The 15,094-nt window shown below is 62.7% G+C and overlaps 2 protein-coding genes across 3 annotated transcripts in view; both read right to left on the reverse strand.

Moving 5' to 3' along the window:
* CDCA4 (cell division cycle associated 4) overlaps nucleotides 1-9,633 on the reverse strand; it is a 29,951-nt gene extending 20,318 nt beyond the window's left edge. For both annotated transcript variants that reach the window (XM_058740488.1, XM_058740489.1), the window contains exon 1: nucleotides 9,516-9,633. The gene's annotated coding sequence lies outside the window, so the exon portion shown is untranslated. The remainder of the gene's footprint in view (nucleotides 1-9,515) is intronic.
* GPR132 (G protein-coupled receptor 132) lies at nucleotides 1,813-9,633 on the reverse strand. The gene is made up of 2 exons (XM_058740486.1): nucleotides 9,516-9,633; nucleotides 1,813-4,380 (listed from the first exon to the last, which is right to left on the reverse strand). Exons 1-2 carry the CDS (start codon nucleotides 9,520-9,522, stop codon nucleotides 3,257-3,259), a joined length of 1,131 nt encoding a protein of 376 aa, XP_058596469.1. The 5' UTR covers nucleotides 9,523-9,633; the 3' UTR covers nucleotides 1,813-3,256.
* Nucleotides 9,634-15,094: the final 5,461 nt, after the last annotated feature.

Genomic DNA, 15,094 nt, shown 5'->3' on the forward strand with positions numbered 1-15,094 from the left:
GGCCGTAGTGAGCATACAGCGGGTGGCCCCATCTGGGGACACGCTTGAGGGAAAGAGCCTAGGAGTGAGGGTGGTGGGCTCCAGGTGAGGGGGGGTGCCACCCTGCAGGGGTCTCAGGGCTCCCACCTGGGGCTCTGGCCTTGGGACTGTGAGGGTGGACCTCACTGCCGGCGTCCCTCCTCCCTCCGGCGCCCAAGGGAGCACTTCGTGGAGGGAACAGATGGAAGAGGGGAGAGGGGGACCCAGAGTGAATGAGTGAGGCATTGGGAGGTGGGAGGGACAGGGAGAGGGGGTTAGGGACTGGGGGGGTGAGTGGGGGAGTAAGTGGGGGGATGAGAAGGTGGAGGGTGGAGGGGAGTGGGGGGTAGGGTGAGTCGGGAAGATGGGGGCATGGTGGGGGGTGAGTGAAGGTCTCATGTTTGGATATCTGGTCTCACCAGCACAGCCCCACTGCTCACCAGAGAAGTTTCTGGAAGCAGCACATGTCAGATGAAAACACGAGAGGTCTGCGGTCAGCGAGTGAGGACGACACTATCACTAATCTTCAAGGAGGGGAGCATAGCCAGGCGGATGGGACAGACCAGGCCAGCCCGTGCCCACCATGTCCCCAGCTGTCCCTGTCCAGCTGGGATTCGGGCCTGGTGCCCTCTGCCTCTTGTCCCCAAGATCTCACACTCAAGGGCAGGGCCGGCCTTGCTCCCTGGGTGCTCCTGCACCCACACCGGAGCTGGCACGTGGCCAGAGCCCAGCCCCTCCCACCTGGACTCCCCCAGCAGCCCCTCAGCTAACACTGCGGGGTGTGGATTGAGTAGTGTCTTAGTGTGGACACCGAGCTGGTTGGGCCTTCAGCACAGAGCTTCTCCTTGTCCCCAGTGGTCACCGTCTCTCCCCACATTCATTTTCTAATCTCATGGGTCCCCATGCTGTCACTGCAGACACCCTCTGAGACCCCCAGGGAAGGGGACCCTGCAGGTCACACCCCCGGCCCTAGACCCGGGCCCACCCCGGCTCCAGCCGCTCTACCTCGTGCGTGAGGCCCCACCCCACCAGGCGTCAGTCCCCTCCCCCCCCCCCCCCCCCCGCCGTCAGCGACCTATGGTGACAAGAGGAGACACCCCCCACAGAGCCCCTAGCACAGAGCTCAGACCCACGTGCCGGCGAAAGCCAACCGTCTGTTCCTTCTCTCCTGTCCGGAACGCGCTCCTGGGGTGGTAGTGAGGCACCGGGACCACGCTGCCTCTCATGCTGAGGTGTGGAAAGACCCGGAAGCCCCCCCCCCCCCCGCCCCTCACCCCCTGCCAAAGCAGCACCGGCCGGGGGCCCTCGGGCAGCCTGGTCACCCTGGTGCCCACGGGGAGGGGATGCAGGCTCTGAGCTCCCTGAGGACAAAGGACAGGAAGCGGAGCACGCTGGGCCGGGACAGCTGTGAACCCAGCGCGCCTGCGCCCGTGCCCCACGGCCACTGGAGCCCAGCACGTGGCCCTGGGACAGGGAGGAGAGGCGGAGAGTCCCAGAGGAGAAGGGCGCGGACACGGAGGCCGACGCGGGAGTCGGGCCGGGGATGGCGGGCACCGCCCACAGCTGAGAGAAGAGTCTGGAAGGGATCCCCCCCCAGAGCCCCCAGAAGGAGCCCACCCTGCAGACACCTTGATGTTGGACGCCCAGCCCCCACGACGGCGGCCGGAGAGAACAAGTTTGGTGCTAAGCTGCTCAGTCTGCGCTGAGTGGTTATGGCCCCCGGCAGGACGGCGCGGGCTCAGCATGGACGCCTTGTGGGCCTGTCCGCGGGCTCCGGGCTCCGTCCCCAGCGCCCCGTCCAGGGACACCGGACTCCGTCCCCAGCGCTGAGCGTTCCGGACTGTGCCCTGAAGCCACAGCCGTCACCCCAGAGCCTGGGCACATACCCCTCCCACGGGCTTGGAGCCCCCAGACAGCCCTAGAGGAAAACACGTACCTGAAAAGGGGAAGGTGGCATTATTTTGGTAGGAAGGCACCTGAGACTGGCGTGTATTTTCGCATTTTTATTTCCAAGTGTATCTTTTCAATGGCTCTCACTACAAAGAACCACCACGGACAGTGACCGCTGCCTCACAGAAACGAGAGCACAATGTAACATGACGGCCCGGCACAGCTCGGGGGGACCCGGGGTTCCCAGGCCCCCACGCTGGGCGCACAACCCGCCGGGCTCCTGTTTGAGGCGTGAGCTGCAGGTGTGTGAAGTGCCCGAAGGACAGGTAGTGGGTCAGCGTGCGGTAGGTGTCGTTGGCCTTGTTACAGATAGCGAAACCGAGGCAGCAACGTGACCTGGCCTAGACGAGCCCGGACGTGACCTGACGCTGTGCGTCTTCAGGGACCCCACTTTTGGGCCCCATGGCAGACCAGGTTCCATGCTCCACACACACTCCATCCGCACCTGGTGGAGGGGCTGGAGGCCTGGGGCTGTCACCTGCTCACTCCCGAGCCCCCCCGTTGCAAGCCCTCGGCGGCCTCTCCCCTGGCATTGAGGCCGGGAAGCCTTGACGTGAAGGAATGAATCGCAGCCGTTCTCCGGGCCTCTTTAGCTGAGCGTCTGACCCTTCCCGGGTGTCCGCCGGCACTCTCGACCTGGGCCACCCTACAGGAGGCCCGTCGGCTGCCCTGCTGAAGTCAGAGCAGTTGGTGCCCCAGCCCACGGCTCCCCCGAGGAGTCCCCGGCAGCCCGTGACATCAGACCTGCGCGGCACAGAGTCGGCCCAACCGAGGGCCCTCAGGCCTGGGCTCCTGCCCCCTCATCGGCCTTGGCTGTCCCACAGCGAGCTGGCCCTGCGGGAAGGGCATCCTGAGACAGAGCACAAAGATGCCCTGCTGTACTATCCGGTGATCCAAGCACTGCTTGCAGAAAAGCACGGGAAATAAAGTCATCACTGCACGTGACCGGGCACCGTGCAGGGCCACACTGGGCAGGCACGCGGCCCCTGCCCACAGCCCTGCTGTTTGCTAGTGGCCGGGTGAGCCGGTCGGGATGTGTGTGGATGAAGAGGCCGGCCTGCCAGCCGCGCGCTGCCTGGGCGAGCCGCCTCCTGTGTCGGCCCGGTGGGGGGGGGGGGGGGGGGGAGCCTGGGGGGCCGGGACCCTGATGGGCCGACAGAGAGCGTGGCTCCAGGAACAAAAGATCCTGGCAGGTTTCCCAGAGGGGGACTTCTCGGCCAGCGCCATGGGCACTCATTGGCAAGCTCAGCGGACGGGCACACCACCGCTCCTGGGCTCCCACGCGGGCTCAACACGACTCTTCGCCCGGCCTCTCCAAGGTGCACGGTGAGCCCCACGCACGCGGCTGTGGCTCCAGGGGCTCGACGATCCTGGGGATCGCGTGGCCGTTAGTGAGCGTCGTGGGCAGGGGCGCCTCCTCTGAGTCCTTGGAACACGTGAGCTTGACAACATCTGTCCTCACGGAGCACTTCCTCCATTCCCTGTGGATCCTGGACACCTCTTGCCACGAGTGGCCCGTGGCCAGCACGTAGATGATGGGGTCGGCCACGCCGTTGGCCGTGGACAGGCACAGGAACACCGCGGAGGTCGTGTACAGGTTGGCTTCGAAGGCGCACATGGAGCCCGGGTCTCCCTTGTAGTAGGAAAAGGCGACGGCCTTGACGAGGAGCGCCAGGTGGTAGGGCGCGAAGCAGATCAGGAAGATGAGCACCACCGCGATGGCCAGGCGCTTCGCCTTGGCCTTCTGGGCGGCGCTCAGGCCCGCGCTCAGCTTGATGCTCCTGAAGATCCGCTGGTTGGTGAACGCGATGACGGAGAGAGGGACGGCGAACCCCACGGCGAAGCGGGAGTAGCAGTAGCTGGCGACCCTGGTGTTGGTGGGCAGCGTCTCGAAGCAGGTGTCCCCGTCTTCCATCTCAAACACCGGGTAGTGGATGAGGCCGACGACGAGGAAGACGGACGCCGAGATGAGGAAGGCGGTCCTCTGGTGGCGGCGGCCTCGGGTCTCCAGGGCATACACCACCGCCGCGAAGCGGTCGCAGGAGACGCAGCACAGGAAGAGGATGCTGACGTACAGGTTGCAGAAGAAGACGTAGGCCGTCACCTTGCAGGCCCACGGGCCCAGGGTCCAGCGGTGCTGGTTCCGGATGTAGATGACCCAGAGGGGCAGGGTGCCGATGTAGAGCAGCTCGCACAGCGCCAGGCAGAACAGGTAGACTGCCAGCACGTTGCCCTGCCGCGCCTGCAGCAGCGTCAGCCACGCCGTCAGGCAGTTGGCCGGGAAGCCCAGCAGGCACACGAGGCTGTACGCCGCCACCAGGACCACTCTGCTGTCCTCGAAGGACACGTTACAGGGGCCCGCGCCGGGAAACGGGGTCGCCGAGACAGGGCCGCTTACTAGGGTGTTGTTCCCTGTGGGACAGAGACAAGCGTGAGGACAAGAGCGCCTGGGAACCAAGAGAACATACGACTCGTGCTCGCTCCAGACCAGAGGCACCAGGCGTTTAAGGGTTCTCCAAATGCCTGTCAGATTTTTGGGCCCCAGCCTGGCGGCGTCACAGCCCGTGGGCTGTGCGACGCCGAGTCCTCGTAACTCACGGAGGTCATTTCTCAGAGGGTTGCTTGTGTGTCGGAAAACAGAGTGTATTCTTTTTTTTTTTTTTTAGTGTTTATTTTTGAGACAGAGAGAGACAGAATGTGAGCAGGGCAGGGGCAGAATCCGAAGCAGCTCCAGGCTCCGAGCCGTCAGCACAGCCCGACGTGGGACTTGAACTCACGAACCGCTAGATCATGACCCGAGCAACGTCGGGCGCTTAACCAACTGAGCCACCTGGGCACCCCCAGAGTGTATTCTTTAATTGTTGAGTGAGTGTTCTTCTGTGCACATTTTCAATAGAGTCTGGGTGCCTCCCCCCCCACCGCCCTTCTCTAGCAGCTTTCATGCTTTGACCCCCACCCCTGACCCTGGCTCGTGCACACCACCATCTTGCCTGCTTCAACCGTCAGTTATGGAGAAAAGTGATTAACCACCCTGTCGTGATGGGGGATTTGTGTACTTCTTGTAGTTCTCTCAAGGTTTGCTTTATGTGTTTTAAGCCGTTGTTAATTGGTGCATGTGAGTTAAAAACGGTTCTGATTTCCTGATGAATCGACCTCTGTACTATTATGTCATGGTCTCTTTATCTCTGGGGTAGGCGGAATAATGCCCCCGCCCCCTAAAGACGTGCACATCCTGATCCCAGAACCTGTGAATCTAGCAGCTTGATTGGCTCATGTGCAACTCTGGTTCCGTGGCAAAAGAAGTTGCAAATGGAATTGGGTTTGTGAATTGCCTGGCACTAGGAAAAGAGGGAGGCTGCCGTAGATTGCCGGGGCAGCCTCGGTGCTGTCACAGGGTCCCGGAATGTGGGGACGTGGGGGTCACTGGCCCTTCTGAAGAGGGAGGAAGAGGCTGCCAAGCCGGGGACGCAGGCAGCTTCTGGGAGCCGGACATGCAGGGAAACGGCTTCTCCCTGAGTCTCCAGAAGGAACGCGGCTGTGACACCCTGATTTTAGCCCATTTCTCACCTCTCATCCCCTGAACAATGAAGATGGGCATTTATAAGCCTCTATGTTTGCAGTCATTTGCAACACAACCACAGGAAGGCAGTGTAATTTCTAATAATGCTTTTAATACTAAGTCTTTGTTTGGTACTTAACATAAAAAGAGCAGCTCTCTCTCGATGACTAGTCATCGGTATTTTTTTCCCCACCTTCTACTTCCAGACTGTCTGCATCCTCATGTTTTGGATGCGACACTTCCGACTGGAGTTAGAAATCTGACGCTCGCTGCCTCTCAGTTACTGATTGCAATCCATTTATACTCTTGACATCACTGATATGGTTTTGTTGGTTTTCTCCACCTTACTTTGTGCTCTTTTGTCTGCTTTTTCTGTTTGCTTTTATTCCCCTTTTGTCTTTTGTTATGGGTTGAACTGTGTCCCCAAAAAAAAAACACTTGGGGGACCCCTGACCCCAGCACCTTAGAACATGACTGTATTTGGGGCCGGTCTTTGCAGAGGCGGCCGGGTTCAGATGAGGCCATTTGGGTGGGCCCTAATCCCTTGGGACCGTGTTCTTATTAAGTGGGCACATTCACACACACGGACACGGGTGGGGAAGACGGTGTGGGGACACAGGGAGACGGCAGCCCTCCACCAGCCAAGGAGAGCGGCTAGGACAGACTCTCCCCTCCCGCCAAGCAAGCAAACACGTCTTCTGGATTTGTTTACTTCTTAAATTCTGTCTCCCGCCTCTACTCGTTTGGAAGTTATTATCAAGTCTATTTTTAGGTTTTCAGAGACTACCCTGGCAACGAAATGTGCTCCTCCGTGTGTCCGGAGCTCGTCAGAGCCTACACCCTCCTGAGCGTGTGGCCCGGGAGCCCCGAGCGTTATCTCTCTGGGGCCCAACTGGCCGACGCACCGCTCCCCCCAGGGTTCCAGTCGTGCGGGGGCTCGCGCGTTTCTAGCTTCGCACGTTGGCCTTGTCGTCTGCCCTGTGCGACGAGCCACGTGGCGGCCGGGCTCCTGCCGGCTCACCTGCCTCCTCTGGGCCGCCCACCTGAGACCCCTTGTCCTGCCTCAGGACGTCCTCTGCCAAGGACAGGACCTTGCTGGTAGGAGCCCCCGCGGGTCCGCCTGAGACGCCCTCTTCACCCAGGGGTCCCCCGCGGCTTTGGCACGTGGACACCCTGTGCTCCGTCCTCTGGCCTCTGAAGCGGGGAGCAGTCACCCGTCGGTCTGACTGTCCTGCCTTCGGACCTGTGGAATCCGAGAATGTGTCGATCCCACCAGTGTGCAGGGACCCCGGGTTTCGCCTTCGGGGTTCTGCTCGGCTGTGTCGGACACACGAGTCTCATCTCGCTGTGGGGCCTCCTCCACCTCGGCCCCCTTGTCCCGTGCCATCCAAGGAGCCTGCTGGTGTCCAGCTACAGGGTAGGAGTCCCTTCATCGGTGTCTAACTCATCCAAGTGATACAGCTTTCATTCCTGGAAACTCCATCTGGCTCCTTTCCAAGTCTGTCCGGATGGCCTCTGGCTCAGTCCGTGCCCTGCGTGCCCCCGACGCGCCCCAGGTACCCCTGTCGCACCCATGAGGCCGTCCCAGCAGTTGGCACCGAGGGCTGAGGGCTCTAACCCCGCGGCACTAGCCCTCTGGCCCCTGCCCATGCGCCACAGCCCGGCTCCCTTGAAGGTGGGAGGTGGTTCTGAGCCCACGTTTGCTGGGCATTACCTGCGGGCATCGCCTGAGTGGAAGGGGCATCGCCTCCAGTCACCAGTCGCCTGGGACCCCCATCCGAGCTCTGGCAGCCAGCGGGCAGGGATCCTCAGATTCACTCCAGCCCTCACTGCCCAGGGCTGTCCTTTGGGGTCCCGTATGCAGGTGACCCTTTTCAAGCCCCAAACCCACTCCCACACCAGAGCCGCGGCTCACCTGCTGTCCCTGCCCATTAGGAAACGAACAGCAGTGAGTCAGGGCGTAAACGTAAAACGGCCTCTGTGCTGTCTTAGGCCTGTGAATGTCCCTGTGCTGATTCTCACTGAGGTTCAGTAACAGGGGACAGTCACCATCATGTGGCATCACACGAAGTCCGAGGGTCAGAGACGCTCAGGGCTCTGGAGTTCTGGGGACCCCAATGCCCCGGGACGGAAGGGACCGCGTTGGTGCACAGCCTCGGACACCCACCCGGCCCGGTGCCGCTGACCACCTTCCCCACCCCTGCTCAGGGTTTTCCTTCCCCTCGAGAGTTCAGACAAGCTTTCACAGGGCTCGGCCGATGTGTGACCCAGCTCTGAGGTGTTTCGTAGCAGGAACACGTTGAGGCTGGCCGACGGGGCCACCGCATGGGAAGTGGGAGCCCCAGGGAGTGCCCCTAGTGTCCCTTCACCTACAACTGGGAAGATGCCCGGACACGGGGGCCCCTGCAGCACCTGCTTGTGACAGAGGCCCCTGGAGGAAGGCGTGACCTGACGGCCACCTTTGAGTCACCACCCCGTCCAACAGCAAGAAGCCGGTGAGGGGAACAGCCCTGAGCCCCGGCTCAAGCTGCCAGAGCCCGAGGTGGGTCCTCACTGCCTTCCTTCACCGGTGCCCCTGAGGGGCAGGCGCTGTGGCGGGCAGGCGAGTCACAAGGACGAAGCGTGCCCTCAGGCGTGAGCCCCCAGCTGTAAGCGGCAGGGACACTGCGGACTCACGCACTGTCTGGGGACCCGCCGTGGGGAAGGAATCTGCCGCGTCCCGGGCGCCGCCCTCTCCTGCCCAGCCCGCTCTCCTGGGCCCCCTCTGACCGCCCGACCTGCGCCCGGGGCCACCCTGGACCCCGTCCTCCCTCCCCCGCCTCCTCTGGGACCTGAGACAGAAACGAACGTCTGTGTCCTTCCTGGTGACACACGCTTACCAGAGCCTTGGCCCCCGGCCCCTGCCTTTCAGTTCCTCAGGAGACGCTGGGGACGCTTGCAACACTGCCACACTGTCCCCGTTAAACCGGTAGTTAAACCCGAAGTCCCCTCGGCTCCCGCAGCGCCCGCGCCCCGTTCTGCTCAGTCCCTGGGAGTCGACCCCCCCAGGCCCCCGCAGGAGTGGGGTCCCACAGGATTTGCGTTTCTACGTCTGGCTTCCCTCACTCGGCTTCAGGTCCTCAAGGCCCGTCCCTGCCGCCACCAGTGTCCGAACGTCCTTCGGCGCTAAGGCTGGGCTGCGTGCGTTCACGCAGTCCTCCGTCAGTGGAGGCCCCGGTCGTTTCCACTCCCCCCCCTTTCGGACGCACGCTGCCGAGAACTCGGGCGTGCAAACGTCACTTCGACACCGGCTTTCACTTCTTTCGGGTAAATACCCGTAGTGGGATTGCTCATCACACGGCAGTTCTGTTTTCAACTTTGTGAGGAACCGCTGGGCTGTTTCCCGTAGCGGCCGCGCCAGCTTAACGTTCCTACCGACGGTGCACGGGGACCCAGTCTCTGGGCGTCCTCGCCAACACTTTGGTGTTTTGTTTTGTGAGGGTCGCCGTCCTAATGGTCCTAATGGGTGTGAGGTGGCTTCCCCCCCACCGCTCCCCGGGACACGCACAGCCATCCCCATTTACCGGCCAGGGTCCGAGGCACGGGGGCCTGGGCACTGTCGGGCCCACTTGTCAATTGTCCCCCCTCCCCTGCAGGCGCACACGAGGGCCCCGACCCCCTGGGAAAAGGGCGGGAGACAGGTGACAGGTGACAGCTCTGGGGCTCGGCACTTGGCCAGAGATGGGCATGATAGGAGACCCCGGTCCCTCGCGGTCCTGTTCCCGGTGTTTCCTAGCACCTCGAGAGCAAAGAAACGGACGCTTCCCTGTGTCTTGATGGAGACCCTACACCTTTATTGTTTCGGAGACGGTTTTTTTTTTAGACAAGGCTATTGTTCACGCTAAGTTTTGAAGTAATTACCCCCATGTTGAGGTGATGTGCATTCTAGAAAAATTCTTGCAGTCCCTCCTAAGTGGTTAAAGTCGGCGGAGACGCGAAGGGGGCTCACCTGGCATACTTGAGTTGCTCCGATCTCAGAGAGGCTCTAACACGCACTCCGGCTTCTAGTACATGTCATGTGTCTTCTCGATCCTACTGAGCAGTTTGCTCCAAGAGTTCAAAGTGACCTGGACAAAGAGTAGGACGGAATGGCTTTAGGAAAATCAGATTAGATCAGAAATTAAGTCATTCAACAGATGACTCAACCCTTAGTGAGCATTTGTTATGTGTCAAATCTTGTATTTTGATATATAGATATAACTATGTATGATATACAGGATATATATAGATATATATGATATATATGATACATATATGATATATAGATATATCTATATATGATATATAGATATGTTTTGATATATATAGATATAACAGCAGATCCTCAATATACAAAGAACATCTACAAATCAATAAATATAGGAAGTTTTGGGGCGCCTGGGTGGCTCAGTCGGTTGAGCGTTTGACTTCGGCTCAGGTCATGATCTCACAGCTCGTGAGTTCGAGCCCTGCATCAGGCTCTGTGCTGACAGCTCGGAGCCTGGAGCCTGCTTCAGGTTCTGTGCCTCCCTCTCTCTCTGCCCCAACCCACTCGCATTCTGTCTCTGTCTCTCTCAAAAGTAAACAAACATCAAAAACAAAATTTAAAATGAATGAATATAAGAAGTTTCAGAGCCCATGAGCAGATACTTTGCAAAAGACGTAATAAACAGCTCCTAAAAATCCAAAAGGTGCTCGACTCTACTTATAATCAAAGCAATGCGAACATAAACGTCAAAACGGCAGTCTTTTCTTGCCTATCAGGTTGACAAAAACAAAGGACTCTAATTCTCAGTGTTGGCGAAAGTGTGAGGAATCGGGTGTCTTTACTGCGTTGATGGGAGCGTAAACCGGCATGAATGTTTTGGGCCCAATTGTGCAGCATGCTTCCAAAAGTCTGGGACGCACTTAACTTTTGATCATGTAAAATCCTTTCTAGGAATTTCCCCTGGTGAAACGATGACCCAAAATGTGAAGTGCATGTGACTTGCAAGCATGTCACGGCACCTCCCCCCTACGGAAAGGACCAGGACCCCCAGGAGAGCGCCCACCGTGCCTGCAGGGCAGGGCGTGGGCGGGCCTGAGCTACAGCAGGGCCCTGGCAGGTGGGGGACAGCGTCCACGGCACCATATCTCGATACTTCCTTCCCAGAAGGAGGCGCCCTCATCCGCCAGAGAGGGTCTGGGAGAAGCCGAGCGCTCTAAACCCACGCTCCCACAGTGTGCAGGGCACGCCCGGAGCCCCAAGGGGCCGTGGGCTCCTGCTGTGCTCCGTGAGGCAGGCCCATGGGCCTCTCTGTCCTGCAGGGGCAGAGGCTGGGCCCAGAGGGGCTGCTGTGCTGGCCCCAGTCCCGCCCGAAGCTGCCTGGGCAGGGGAGGTGCACCCTAAGAGCGCGGTAGATTACCCGCCCAACCCCCCCCCCCCCTTGTTTCCAGCAGTCAGAGGTCACAGGAAGCCCAGGGCGTTTGCCCGAAGCTACAGAAAGTAGTGCCTGGAAGTCAACAAAGGTGAGTCTAGAAAGTTGTTTCCCAAGTGACGTTGACCTTCTGAGCCCACGTTCCCAGACACGCTGGCAGGCGTGGGCCCGGAGGGCCGCCGCTGGGCCTTGCCCATCCCGCCCCCAGGTCTCGGGTCAGCCCCCTGCAAGTTGGGAAGGCCCTACAAGGGGGGCGGCCCCCGGGAGTTCCCTGACAGGTCTGTGGCCTGTTCTAGAAGGCCCTGCCCTCGCAGGAGGCGGTCTAAGGCGCTCCCGGCTGTGACCCAGCAGGGCCCGTGTGGCGCAACCCCCCAGCACGGAGTCCCGGCCGGCCAGGGGTGAGGGGGTGGGCCCGACTAAGGGGGGGGGGCCCCAAAGGAGGAGCCACGGGGACGCCAGGCCACCTGGAAGCCGTCAGGACGTCCTGCAGCCCCGGGAGCGTGGGTGCCAGCAGCCTCAGCCCGGGGCCCCGAGTTCCACCGTCACGACGGTGAGCTGCCTGCCGCAGGGGCTCCGGGCCCGGCCGCCCGCACGCTCCCTCTCCAGTATTCTGGAAGCTGTGAGGCTGAGCCCGTCCCCGGGGGCCGCACTGCCCGGTCTCCCCCGCGCACACAGGAGCGGGGAGGGGTGGGGTCTCTCGCAGCCGCTTCTGCAAACGCCGGAGGAAGTGGCGCCCGAGCAAAACAGCGCGCTCCTCTGAGCTGAGGCCTGCGGGGGCCGCGCGGAGAGCAGACCGGTGCGGGGCGAGGGGGGTCCTGGGGCAGCGTGCTCACGCGGCCCGTGGGGGCCCGGTGCTCGTGTCCAGGTCCGGGCCACCTCCCTGACCGTCAGGCACCGGCTGTGCGGCCCGCCCCGGGCCAGCGCCCTGGCGGCCCACCTTCTCCCCCACAGCCTGTCCTGCTCCCTGCCCCGTGGACGCATGGCTCCGGATCTCAGCCCACGGGCGTCCCAGGGCCTCCCTGGACCTGGGGACCCCGTTTTCCGCCGTCCCCTGCCCGCCACCCTTACTGCCACTACTGTCTGCTGCTTTCCTGTGCTCCCCACCCCCCCCCCCACCCCCCGCCCCTGAAGGCGAGCAAGCCCCAGAGCCGGCCAGCACCTCGCTCCTGCCCAACCTCGGCGGGTCCCTGCATCATCCCGGTGGCCGGGACACGGGGCAGCCCAGGCCTGCGTGGGGGTTGGGGGCGCTGGCCGCAGCACCCAGCACGGCCAGGGTGGCAGTGGCCGTGCCCTCTCGGTGTCCCCACCCCACCCGCCGCAGAGCACCCTGGCCGTCCCGCGGGCCTGGATGTTAGGTGGGGGGGCCAAGAGCGGCGGGGGTGGCTCCCCGTGTCCCTCCACAGCAGCTCATGGTCACGCACGGTGGCCAGTTCTTTCCGAGAGCCACCCCATGTGCGGGCGGCCGTGGGGACCCGCAGAGGCGGGTGTCAGCTGTGGGGCAGGCGGAGTGACAGATCCCGCGGGACGGCCCGCTGCAGGTGCCAGGCCTCACCCAGCTGGCTGCTCCCAGCCCAGGGATGCAGGGAAGGGACAAGCCCGCCGTGCCTGGAATGCCAGCCTGGGCCTGGTGGCCTGGGGTGGGGGGTGGGGTCTCTGTCCTCGGTCTATTCTCTCGGGGAGCTACGGCAGCCACACGGCCCCGGGCATGACCCTGCGCCTCCACATCCCCAGGGGCCCACAGGCCCCACCTCCCCCCAGCCCGACCGGGGCTCCGGTGACAGCTGGCTCCAGTCCCCTCGCGGCTCCTTCTGGTCCCCCCGCTCCGCTCCCAGCGAGCGCCCTCACCGGCCGCTGTTCGAACACAACCCGCTGAACGAGCGCATCTCCCACCACGTGCTGTACCTGCAGCCCGTCCCCCCAGCTTCTCAAATATATTCCTCAGCTCTGACGACAGGACTTTCAAACAGACCCCGAGGCACAGCCACGGGACACCCACCGTCTGTACCCCGCCCTGACTGTCGCCCCCGTCCCGACACGTTGCTGAAAGCCCCGGGGATCGTCTGTGGTTTCTGGGGCCGTTTCACGAACACCGCTGGACATTTCGGGTTCTTCCACGTTCCCCACATTCTCACACCCAGCCCTGACTTCGTCTCTGTGTCCCAGCTGGGAGTTTCTGCGCTCCCGGCCCTCATGGCACACAGACCACGTGTGTTTCCCACGCCAGGTGGCCAGGCCACTACTCTTCCCCTTTTGATAGACTCTTTTTGAGTAGGCTTTACAGCCCAGCGTGGGGCTCGAACTCACGACCCCGAGATCAGGGGTCACGTACTCCGCCGACTGAGCCGGCCAGGCACCCCCTCCTCGCATAGATTTTAAGTGCGAGTCTTAAAAATTCATTTGCGAGGGTGCGCGGCCGGCTCAGTGAGTAGAGCACAGGTCTCCCGACCTTGCGGTTTGAGTGTCCTTAAAAATAATTGTTTTAATTCATTTCATGTCTTCGGCAACAAGCTTGATGCCCCCCCCCCCAGCCCATCCATCTTTATTGTCGTGTCCCCCTCCGCCCCAGGTGGCTGCCTCCCCCCTCCTCCTGGCAGGTCCCCTGAAACCCTCCTGTCACCTTCCTGGGCACACACGTACCTGGGAGAATGTGGGGTCTCACTCCCCGTCCCGGCTCTCGGCAGGTACGGAACACCCCGCTGGCCTTGGCCCCACACCGGACGGCGTCCTGAGGGGCCCCAGGACCAGGCCCTGCGGCCAGGCTGACTGTCGCCCCAGCAGAGACCCCGCTGTCCCGCCTGTCCTCCTCATGCCCACGTGGCCCCAGCAGCCCTGGAGGCCGGGGAGCCAGACGCTTTGTATATCACCCGCCAGACACCCTGAGAATCAGCCGCGGTCCCACAGCGGCCAGGAAGTGCCACTCCCCGCCCCGGAGAGGAACCTGCCTCTGAGCTCCGACTCGCTGGCCCCCCGGACCAGCGACCACCGCGAGAACTCGGAAGAGGCCGAGCGAAGGACCCCAGGTTAAGACCCTCGACCAAGCCCCCACCTTTGTGCCGACAAATCACCCCAGCCCCCCCCCCCCCCCCCCCCGCCGACCGCTCCCCAGCACATGGAGCCCACGACTTACTCAGGGAGGCAGACGTCATGCTCAGCTGTGAACTTTCAGGAAGTAGCAGGGGTCCAGTGATCTCTCGCAAACTCTCCTAACTGCGAACGGGCGGGCCCAGGATGGCCGGCGGGGTTGGGGCGTCCGTCATCCGCCTGGCGCCTTGAACTCTCCTGGAGGCAGATGCAGGGAAGCAGCCCAGACCTACTTCTCCTTGTGGCTCGTGGCGGTGACAACATCAGACACAGGCCACACGCTCCGCAATCGCTCAGGACCTTCCCAGCTGGCTCGGCCCACAGGCGGGAGCAGCTGGAGCGACCGCTGGTGCGCGGCCGACCCAGACACACGCCTCCTGCCCTGGCCCCCTGTGCGCCCTCCCCTGGCGGTGGTTGACAGGGTGACCTCCCTCCTCACTTCCCGTGCCCGGGGCGGGGCTCCCGCTGGAGGCAAGGGGCCTGCGCGCCCTGTCCTCGGCTCGGCGTCTGGCCCCAGAGCTCATCCCGGCTGGGAGCAGCGGACTTGGCCGGTGGGATCTCTGTGAGGGGCCACACGGGTTCCCTGGGACACAGCGTCCTGCACCGAGGCGCTGCCCCGCCCTGACGGGCCCAGCTGCCGGTCCCCCGTCCGGCTCACAGGACCCCTGGCCGAGGCACCCACAATCCAAACCCCCACGCCACTTTCTTCGGGAAACGCTAGGGGGCTGCCGGTGATCCGCTGCCTTCCCCCACTGCCAAGGCCTGACCCGGTCCTGACTCTGTCAGTCCAGGGGGCGCAGGGATGGGCCCCCCCGCACTTCTCGGGTGGCCGTGCCCAGCCCTGCAGCAGGGACAGTACGTGGGGGCGGATCTAAGGCAGCCGCACCCCCAGGCGTGTTGGGGGCCGGGAGGGCCCCTGTGGGGGGTGCCCCCAGGCCGCCCTTTCTCTAAGGGACTCTCGGGACTCAGCCTGCCACCCTGCAGGCTCTCGTGGCTCCGGGCGGGGGTCTGCTCGGGCCCGGCCCGAACAGCGATTCAGCGTGAGTCTAGA

Source organism: Neofelis nebulosa, chromosome 7 (assembly GCF_028018385.1).
Source record: "Neofelis nebulosa isolate mNeoNeb1 chromosome 7, mNeoNeb1.pri, whole genome shotgun sequence".
Classification (NCBI taxonomy): domain Eukaryota; kingdom Metazoa; phylum Chordata; class Mammalia; order Carnivora; family Felidae; genus Neofelis; species Neofelis nebulosa.